The following is an 11,558-nucleotide window of genomic DNA, read 5'->3' on the forward strand; positions in this document are numbered from 1 at the left end:
ATTTGTGATGACTCATTGTTTTACAACGGAGTTTTGGGGTTTAAAGATTTCAAATGGAATACGTTGAACATCTAGGCTCAAGACATGATTACACAAATAAAAAAAAGAGCACTAATCTATTTACTATCTACTATATACATATAGATATTTCTTTGGCTGATCTCGAATTGTAATTCATTTTGGGTATTACAAACGTACGATTTGATCGGATTAGCTTAGAGTTTGTTTGGACAATTCTATATTAGGTAGTCTGTGAGTAGAATGTAGACAAGTGACGTAATCGTATGTCATCGTTATTTGTATTGAGAAATAAACAATGGCCACTTTACACACGGATATTTTTTATATCTTACTTAGTATGCATTCTATCACGAATCGATAAAATGATGTTTCTGTATAAAGCTGGTGCATTTGTTAAGACCGGTGGTATTACCATTACTCATCATACCACAACAAAAGAATAATGATTCTACATAAACACCGACAAAACAGGTGACAATCATTATAAAAAAATAAACGGTTAGACATTTGACAGCTTATCGGTAAAAGGACAACCCATCAGGACAAGGAACAATCATTCGGCTACAGAAACATACTGATGTGACAATATATAGAAAACTCTAACAATTAATAAATGAGTTATACAAACCTTATAACTAAACTAATTATATGAATAACCAACCAGAAAACACAAGAAAACCAAACATTTTTGCTTGTTTGTTTGATTAATTAACGTCCTATTAACAGCTATGGTCATGTAAGGACGGCCTCCCATGTATGCGGTGTGTAGCGTGTATGTTGTTCTGGGTGCATAATTTGGGAGACTGCGGTATATTCATATTGTGTCTTCGTGTATAGTGGAACTGTTGCCCATTCTATAGTGCTATATCACTGAAACATACATCCAAAGACGCCAAGCAACACACCCACCCGGTCACATTATACTGACAACGGGCGAACCAGTCGTCCCACTCCCGGTATGCTGAGCGCTAAGCAGGAGCAGAAACTACCACTTTTAAAGAATTTGGTGTGTCTCGGCCAGGGGACAGAACCCAGAGCCTTCTTCACATGGGCAAATGCTCAACTCAAGGCCAAAAGTGGGTCGGTGCCAAGGGAGGCATTAGGAAAGATAAAGTCAGTTAGGAAGAAGAGAAAAGATAAGATTTTTAAGATTAGTCGCCTTTTACGATCATGCAATAGGGGTAGCAGGTACAATTCTAACGCCCTACCTGCAGGGCCAAACAAAATAAAATATAGAACACTCTCTAAGAGTGATCGATTGCATCAAAGATACCACAAACCATCCTGGATTAACAACCAGTCGGGCAAGGGTATAGCCAAATAAACAACCAATCGTACAAACACAATAATCAGACTAAATAAACAGCCAAACCAACCAAATATTCAACAAATCGAACAAAAGGCGCAACCATCCAAACCAAGTAGATATCCTATCGCATAAAAATACAACCAGATCAACCAATTAAACAACCAATCGCATAAAAATACAACGAAAATAAACAACCAATCGCATAAATATACAACGAAATAAACAACCAATCGCATAAAATACAACGAAATAAACAACCAATCGCATAAATATACAACGAAATAAACAACCAATCGCATAAATATACAACGAAATAAACAACCAATCGCATAAATATACAAAGAAATAAACAACCAATCGCATAAATATACAACGAAATAAACAACCAATCGCATAAATATACAACGAAATAAACATCACATTAAAGATAAAATTAAATAAACATCAAATCGTATAAATGGTTCAACCAAATACACAGCCAATTGCATTAAAATAAACTATTAAATGAACAACTAATCGTATAAATGGTTCAACCAAATACACAGCCAATCGCATAAAAATAAACTATTAAATGAACAACTCATCGCATAAAAGATACAACTAATTAAACAACCAATCGCATAAAAGATACAACTAATTAAACAACCAACCGCATAAAAGATACAATTAAATACACAACAAATAATAGCGACTAAATTGAAAAAAGAAAACATGCATTAACATTTAGGTAAAAGTTAGAGGAAGTTACAAAGATGAAGGAACATTGTTCAAAATCTCAAAAACCTAACAAACCTTGAGTTGAGTAGAATGTCAATGCAGGCCTAAAATCTACATAAAAAAAATCACCCATTCGACATAAGAAATTTAAAACTTGTATCATCAATCACATTTTGATAGTTTTTTCTTTTAGTCAATTATGTACGTACAAGTGGCTAGATGTTAAAATCGTTTTCACACAACGCAAGACACAAAACAGTTTCTGGTAAGCTGGGATAAGTTTTACCGTGGCGTTTAAAGAAAGCGTATCAGTCTTTTTTTCCCTCAATTGCGGGAGACCAGGAAAATGTTTGAACTGATGATAGTGAGACAGACAGCGTATTTATTGTAATGTAGGATTATCTTTTGGTTCCGTCCTAGGATATAGAAATCGGATAGCCTGTAGTTAGCATTGGTCAAATGCGAGTTTGATTTAGAAGTTAAAAGAGTGAGAAAAATCGTTAGTCTTCATCACCATAGTGTTAAATAACGTTTCTAAACTCTAAAAAATGTCGGTGAGCTATTTAAATCCTAGCGTTGAACTCTCATTTTAAGATTATATGTGCCATAACAGAATGAAATGTTTTATATATATGTTATTTTTCTGAAAACCATAAAGTTTGATGAAATGCGTGAAAATCATTGAAAAGGGCAGACACACATGTATGATACCTTATTAACATAAGTTGCAACACAGGATACAATTTATACACTTTAGAATTTTCTTTTTATGCCTTTATGAACATCAGATAAAAACATCCTTGGAGAAATCACTTTACAATTACTATTAACACTGTAAACAGGTGAAATTAAATTTTAGCCCACAGCTTTGCGTTATGGTCTGCTCGTATGAGCTCATTTCCCTGCACTATTGATTCACTTATAATGATATTTGGCAGCACATTTGGCTCTCATTTGTACTTAAAAAAAAAAATAAAAAATGCATTGAAAGTATTGTCATTCTCAAAATGTTAACATGGCGAATACCACAGGAAAAGCTTGTCTATAGTGAGTAGGAATATACGGTACATAGAACTTTAATGTTTTCCTTTTTTAAATCTAAATTTTGGGTTTGGCCTTTTAGTTTAATTATATCATTTTACATTTGCGTTTCCTCCTTTTGTCCTGTTAAGTATGAGAAAAGATCCCACTTTTATAGATTACTTATCACCGCTGAAATATACATTCCGATGAATGGACACTGGAACCTTGTTAGTGGTATTTTTCCAAATCAAATTGGTTAAAAATTGGAGGTAAATGTAAATTGCATTTAAACATCAAGACATTTAATTAAATACATTTTATCATTTTTTAATATGAATCTGAGCTTGAAAAACACAATCTTTAAAATTTGATAAAGGTTTGAATGAATATGAAGTATGAGTCATTGTTTAATTTTGCCTAGTGTATTCAGTTGCAGTGTCGTTTTTTATAACTTAACCGAATGTCTAAGAGACATCAATCCGAAGTAATGATCCACTGCCGTTTTTCGTGAAGCGTAACTGGTGTGTTGTGTACAATAGCGGCATCATTACTGATACTAGCATTCGCTAACTTACCTCAGTTGGAGAAGTATCCATTTGTATGAGTGGTACGGAGAGTCAGTCACCCTCCCATGCTATATCCCTTTGGGCTAGGGTGTTACTACGGTGTCCCCTAGTAAAACCGTGATGTCACCTCAGGTTACTTCGAGGCTATGGAGCATCACGGGGTCAATACGTTACTGAGGGACTTTCTGTAACCACGTATTTTTTATGGCCACACTTTATTTCCCCAGTATTAAATTGGAATATCTTTTTGTTTGTTCTTTATAATACCATATTAAGTCAACCAATAAACGTTTACCACTTTGAAGCCATGATAACCACAAACATGCAGTGAATCTCTGTCCAGTGAGCACTTGTACCGCCCTTACAAGCTAACGCCTTTTTTGTCAATCAGATTTAGGAAGGCTAGGGAAGCACAACTGTACCAAAAGGTTTGCTACTTTCTTAGAAAATCAATGTAGCATCTAGCCATCATGAATGACTTCCTGAATTAAAGGCTTGTTTGTAGTGACAAGACAAAATATCTACAAACCCAATGCGTTCTAAATCCAGCTATCATTGCTCCAGCAATTCCTTCGTTAACATATCCAGTTAATTGTTCATTGTCGTCTCAGGGAAAATGTATGGCCAGTTACTCTTGTATAATCACGTTGTTTCCACGAGAGTGTCAGTACATCCAACCCGTTATGTAGTCACTACGTATTAGTACTGGGCAACTATGGTCCGATCCCCATAGTCGTATTGTCTTTGTATGGCGTTAGATTGTGTATCTAAACATGTCATTACTTTGATCCAATCCAACGGTAGGTGTACAACGGGCCATTACGTAATGTTTCTGTATCAGTGTGTTTGTCTCCATGACATATATCAAGCTTAAGAATTCCAATAATCACTAGCATTGACCAAAAGATTTATCGAAATGATTACAATTCCAGTGATGAGCTCCTACGTAACTTACAGTCTCTGCTACACCTTACAATCATTAGTGGTGTGTGATATCGGGTAATCAGCCCACGGGATTGTCTTCTATTCCTTTGTTACGTTATAGTACCAAGTGTTGTGATGTCGTCTTGTCAGCTCGGCAGGTGTTGGTACTACGTCCGGGCATTAGTTTGCCCAGGTCACTTTGTGGAGTAAAGAGTTGATGAAAAACCAATAAATGATTTGATTTGGCTCTGGCACATCTCCGATAGCGCACAGGTAGACATGGAGTTAATGGCTAAGTAACAGTGTCGGTCGTACGGATCGCTCAGCTGGAACGTCACCAGGGAAGCTGGGCCGCTCTATCGTACCCCTACATCTCACTAATGGCACTGGCCCTCACGTCCATTCACAGTTACACATGTATTATAGAACGCGCCGTCACAGGATAATTCTGTCTTGTTTGTCATTGATTCGGTAAGGCATTAACTCGTGCCGGCGTGCCTTGAGTATATCCCTGTGGTAATGCACTGTCGCTATACTTGGGTGTATCGAACTACTACAAGCTGGCCAGTGTACTGTGTTTCCATATAATGCGACAATGACAACCTGCAAACATTGTGTCATGATTATTACCTTCTATGAAGTACAAGCATGATAATAATACTAGTTCATTGACCAAAATGATTGGTTCCATCCTAGGCTCCATTCACTTTCTCTTGTTGTTCTTTAACAATGCCAGTGTATACCGAATGCTGTTTTTGTTACTCAATATTGTCACATCAGATACTCGCCAGTAGAGCGACACATTGACGCTATATCTGTGGCGACGACTAGCGAGGCATTAGATCCTCATTTGTATCATTATGTACTAAAAGCTTATATAATCCATCTCTCCTAGTTAAGCCATGGTATAAGGCGCCGTGTCTATAAAAGTTGATGCTACAAGATTCTCCCGGAGACAATGTGTCGGAATTGCTCCTTTTGGAATAGGCCATGCCATTACGAATGCGTACACACGGAGCGTGTTCCAGCGTCCCTGTACGTCACAAAGTTATCGCAGACAAGGATACGTTATCCTCAGCAAACATCCAATTTAATAAAGCTTCTCGCTAAACACTGGCATTTCGTCTTCTCCTTGTAAAAAACTCAACTTACTACTTATGTATCAACAATACATTCTGTAATACAGTTCCTCATCCGCCACCATCTTGTCTCCTTTGGGTTTGATTGTTTCACGCTATAAATTAATTTACGGCTGACGATGGTTTGGGAGCTGTGACGCCCCTATGTAGTAGAACCGAATGTCTGGGTACTACAAGGAATGTTTCTTATTGTTTTATCAATCGTGTCATCGAATCGATCTTGTGACGACTAAAGTACACGTGTATATGGTGGGAGACTGGGTAGACTTTGCCATAGTTACGGTACATCACTTACGATTTAATGGACGTTTGGTTGCAGGAGAAATACCGGTGTCGTAATGGCGTCTGGGCTGATGCTACTTTTAAGAGAATCTTGTCCTCATCAATAATTCGACCTCCGTCCCCAATTATATATGATTATACGAAAACAGCTAGATACTTTATCTCAGCAAAAATTGTCCTGGATTTTGGTCATGGACGAAAGGAACAGATAAATGACAGACAAACTAATGCTGTCATTTCAGGACAAACAAACCTTATGTAGTAACAACTTCCGGATGATTATCTTCTCTATGATGTATCCGTAAAAACTCCGTGTTGTTGTGGAGTTGTACGGTTTCCACTTTAAGGAATACCTTTGATTATGTCCCCTGACCAACATATACATCAGTCTTTTCTTTGGTTGTTTGGGTGACTGTTTAAAGTCAATATACATTTCAAAACCTCTACTCGAGGCTAATAACCATGCAGGTGTTATTCCCTCGTCCTTCTCCAACACAGGCTTGGGACCAGCTACGGCGGAATTAGTGTTGTAAGTGTGATAACTGGGATGATCTATTAGATGTCCTCCGAGGTATGGTTTAATAGGAGATCACTTTTTCCGCGCTGCCCCGAAAAGGCATCAAGTTTAGCTGTGTTATAACGGCTATGCATTGGCAGAAAAGAAGTTCCCAGGACAAAATTATTATTTATAGCATGGGGCATGGCCAATGCATGACAATCGTGCAATGTAGGAATTGAACTTGTATTGGTAACTGGTAAATTTATCCAAAACACAAAATTCAAGAGATACTATATCCCGAACAGATCCTACGACTACTATTTGACCTATCCGGACTTCATGATAGAGTACAATTACTAAATGGCATGTTTACTTTAAGGAGACATCACAATTACATTTAAATGACATTATCTCAATTACAGACCGATCGCTTATATTCCTTCTAACCAAATATACAGATCGATGGACCACTGAAAACAGAAGTTGTTAGGTTTCGATTAAGTGACGCCTTGGTATTAAAAGAATTGGCACTAACGACGAATAGAACTGTTCCTATACCTGTGTACTGTTACTGTACTTTCAGATAACATGTGATACATCGATGTCCTTAATGTACTTTTAGATAAGCTGCAATAAAAACGTTTTGAACCAGTCATTCATAGCAGTAATACCAATACACATCTCCACGGTTGTAGGAAAGTCTGTTCTAAAAGTCTCCCAAAGCTGAAAAGTAAAATATATATACAAAGTGAAGTCTTTCAAAGAGCATTGCCAAATTTTGATTCTTACGACAAAACCCGTTTATAGGATTTAACGGACGTCACACATGTCAATATTTGTAGATGTTTCTATATCAAGAGGTTCAGTATACCAAAAATATACCATTGCCTTCTCTTCTGATGTATATATATATATTTGGAATTATCTACAACGGTAGCAGCTGTCAAATTTTGAAATGTCGAGGGAAACACGGCTCTCAAACGCTTTAAATAATACTCAATACTAGGCATTTATATTGGACATAAAGTTCAGAAACGTAAGAGGCAGTGGCGAGCCTTATTTTGATAGAACGTTTGAAGGAGAACGGGTCACGTTTATCAGAAATGGATCGATGAGAAATGGCACTTCATGTAACCGATAGTTCATTTAAAATCGTAAACACGTTTCATTGCTCTTCAAACATGGTTATTCTCTTAAGCTGTTTAAGAGCTAGTTGATTTTTCTATAACGAAAACAATTCATCAATATATCGATTGGTCGTTCCTTGGGCGTAAGCTGTGAATATTGGCTTCACCCTGGGGAATTTAGAGTGTATTACTCGCCAGCGTAATTCGTTAAAGGAATTCACGATCTGTTAATCTCTATACCTAATAAAATATTTACAAGGAATAGCTGTAAGTGCCTAACTGTAATCTCCAGGAGTACATGTATCAGAACTTTACCCGTTATAGACAGATACGTCTAAGAGTGATCGGCTTTGTCTTCTATCTCATCTATATATCATTTTGATAGGAGATATTTCCTTTCTATTCTCCCAGGATTTCAGGGCCTGATATCATTATATAAGCATACATGTTTATCTAGTACTGATGGCTAATTCAAAATGCGTTCGATGAATACTGGTTGATGAAGGCTTATAGAATGTTTGATTGTCTACAATATGATCTGATAGGAAAGCCTTTGTTTCCGAACAATACTAGGTTACATGAGTCCAATATGCTTCTTTCTATTCCCTCGAGCCCAGTTCGTGTCAATCTATTCAGGTTGTGACATGATCCGAATGTTTTGGCTAGTAAAGGACACAACATTCTCTTATTCGTTTTGGTACATATTCATATGTTCTGAAGCCTATCTCTCACTATATTGAATTTCAGATACGACTTTAGTGTTGGGTTTGTTTTTTGATAGCTCTGTATTACATGTTTTTGCCCGTCTTTTCTGAAGATTAACCAGATGACCTGCTAATTATATGACATTATAGGAATGTTTGTGAATTCACACCTGTGTTAGTTCTAGTGGGTACGCACCTTACATAGTGCACCGGTAGACTAAAGCAGATGATGAGAATATCCGAGCGGCGTAGTTCGTACTACAGAAGCAGATGACCGATCTCTTTGATGAATGTACAGCAAATTATAGAACAAAAATCAATTTAACAGCAAACTTTCATGTTTTCTAAAATAACTCCACAAACTCTCGTTCTAAACAACACGTACACTCGATCGATAAACAAAGAGCTGCAGGAGTTAGCTACATGATGTATACGTTTTCAGGTTTTCGTTTTTCGCAATATATTGACGACAGGTCTCGATGTTTGAAAAATGAAGAGTTGATCTCCAAGTTCAATTGTAGTTTGAAGAACCGAGATTAGAAAGAAATTCCTAAAGGGATATGAAGGGAAATTGACAGCGATGCAGTGTTTGTTGATGGAAACTTTAAAGGTTGTATTCCTTTCACAACCACTTTTCGTCTCGTCACCAAAAATCAATGTGCGGAAGTAAAGGATATATGGCAGTATATCACCAACCGCAGGCTGTAGACCTTTCAGCGCCTCAAATGGTCGACATCGTAAAAGTCGCTCACTTGTCATATAAAGTGAGCTAATTTCCGAGAGCAATTGTTGAAATATACAGCAAGCAAATAACAAAACACAAGATGGAAAGTAGTAATGATTGATGTGTAATATGATCGAGCGTATAGCGCCGTCTCCAAAAAGACATTTTCTATTGATCGGAATCTCGTTTGCCAGATCACACGTAACCTCAATTTTGTCTGGAAACTTGGTGACTTGGTATATTATAACCTCATTACAACTACATGCATTGTTACAGAAAATCACGGCTAATATACCAAACATTTGGTACAGTTATTGTTAAAGATCAAGTTCAGTTCTGCCCTGCAAGCAGGGCTCGTATGCATAAAAAATCTTAGCAGATACTTCAGTATTTTCTTAATTGTTTGATTTAATATTGAAGTATTTATAATCAAAATATGAAGGTAAATTTTTAACAGTTTTCTGGAATTAAACCTCTCATCTGAAATTCAGTGGCATTTTAAGAAATTGGTTTACATGTCAAATGTTGCAGTAATCTGCTTAAGTCAAATCTTAGCTAAGAATTTTTATGCAAGCAGGGCGTTAGAAGTGTACCTGCTGTCCCTATTGCATGCATAAAAGGTGACTAAATGAAGGTTTTTTCTTAACGTTTCCCATGACACCGCCTCGCTAATTGACCTTCAATTGAAACGCTCACTCCTGTTATATACTCTGGCCAAGCAATCAAAGATAATGCATCATTTATTTAACATTCTATTCACATTTATAGCCAGGTTCCTATAATGAATGGTGCTAGGCAAGATCAGCAGCTTCTATTTTTTGCATTCTAGGCCAGGGGAGAGAACACAGCCGTTCTCATTGTGTCCATCGCTTAGCTGAAGGCAAAATGTGAGACGGTGTCAAAGGAGACGTTAGGAAGAAGATAAAATATTGGACTCTAAATTTAGTCGTCTTTTACCATCATGCAGTAGGGATAGTAAGTACAAATTACCTGACCTACGCACACCATAGTACGATGGACTTCAAAAAATTAAATTATTGCCTGGGAACAAAATATTTTTAAAAATTCTTTCTTCCTAACTTATATTCCTCTTCCTAACGTCTCCCTTAACGCCACCTCACTTTTGGACTTCGGTTGAGCGCTCGTCCCTGTGAGGAAGGCTTTGGGTTATGTCCCCTGGCCGAGATACACCAAAGTCTATAAAAGTGGTAGTGTCTGCTCCTGTTGAGCGCTCAGCATAAAGGGAGATGGACGACAGATTTGCGCGTTTTCAGTATTATGTGACCGGGTTTGAGTTGGTGGTAAGGTAGACATTATGAAGAACAAAGTAAGGTAGGACGAAAGAAAATATAAGATCCTAAATTTTGTCGCCTTTTACGATCATGCAATAGGGGCAGTTGCAGTTAGGTCACACCTAGCTCATTGCAGTTAGGCCATAGTGATTTAGGTAAGTATTTGTTCTTTTTAGAATATGAAAAATGTTTGCTGCAAACTTTCGTTTTCAACCATTTGATAGCTTGGAATTAATGTTTAGCACTGCATGTACGTGGATCTTGACTGCTTAAGGAGTTATTATGTACCTGCTGCTCCATTTCCAAATTTCCGATTTCAATCTAGTGCCTACCTTGATCAAAATACCATTAGTTTTCAAAACTTTGATGCTTGAACGTATTCAACTGCTGATGAGAATATTACCAAAAAAAAAAATCTGCTTTAGATAAGGTCACAGGGTCTGTTCATCTGTCACATTTAAAGATGCTCCACCGCTGACAAATGGTATTTTTCCACTATTAAAAACAGGATCAGACGATTTAGTATTTTTCTTCAGTTACAAAAGTTACTTACTTTAGACCATTACCACCAGTGAAAAGTTTGAGCTTCTTATTTTACTTCAAGTTAAAAATACTGAAAATCATGAATTGCATCCCGAAAAAATTCCGTGCCACTATATCCTATATGGAATGAAGTACTGATTGCGCATGCACCAAAGGCGAAGTTAATTATTTCATATTATTTTTTGTGTTAATTATACACATATATACACGATTAAACACCAATCATTGTTCAAATGATATGTTCTGTCGGAGGTGGAGCATCTTTAAGTCAGTGGAAAAGCTTTCCGTTAGGACACCTATCTTATTTAATGTTTAGAACATGTTTTAAATCATTGGACCATACTATTCTACCCCATGGGACAGAAATGTCTGCACTCTCGGTGAGGGTAAGAATCTTACATGGTTCTGTCAAGTGGACAGGGATATCTCAACCCGAGTGAAAGATTTTGGCTGGACAACCCGAGGCTTGCCGAGGGTTGGCGATGAAAATCTTTCACAACGGTTGAGAAATCTTTATCCACTTGACAGACACATGTAAGATTATTTTCTTCCATATGTAAAAAAATGAGATTAAGAATTATTTTTAGATAGTTGGCAATTAATGGTGTCCTCGACAATAATCTCCTCATGTATCGATGACCTCATTGTCAAGCGCGTGTGAGCTGTCTTTTCCCTTTCCACGGTTAAA

General features: G+C 37.1%; 1 protein-coding gene across 1 annotated transcript in view; it reads right to left on the reverse strand.

The window, feature by feature from the left end:
* Nucleotides 1–5,264, reverse strand: part of LOC138319255 (transmembrane protein 151B-like) — a 40,643-nt gene extending 35,379 nt beyond the window's left edge. Inside the window, exon 1 of the mRNA XM_069262279.1 lies at nt 3,646–5,264. Within this exon, the coding sequence (XP_069118380.1) occupies nt 3,646–3,666 (21 nt within the window). The 5' untranslated portion in view covers nt 3,667–5,264. The remainder of the gene's footprint in view (nt 1–3,645) is intronic.
* Nucleotides 5,265–11,558: the final 6,294 nt, after the last annotated feature.

This window comes from Argopecten irradians, chromosome 3 (genome assembly GCF_041381155.1).
Source record: "Argopecten irradians isolate NY chromosome 3, Ai_NY, whole genome shotgun sequence".
NCBI lineage: Eukaryota > Metazoa > Mollusca > Bivalvia > Pectinida > Pectinidae > Argopecten > Argopecten irradians.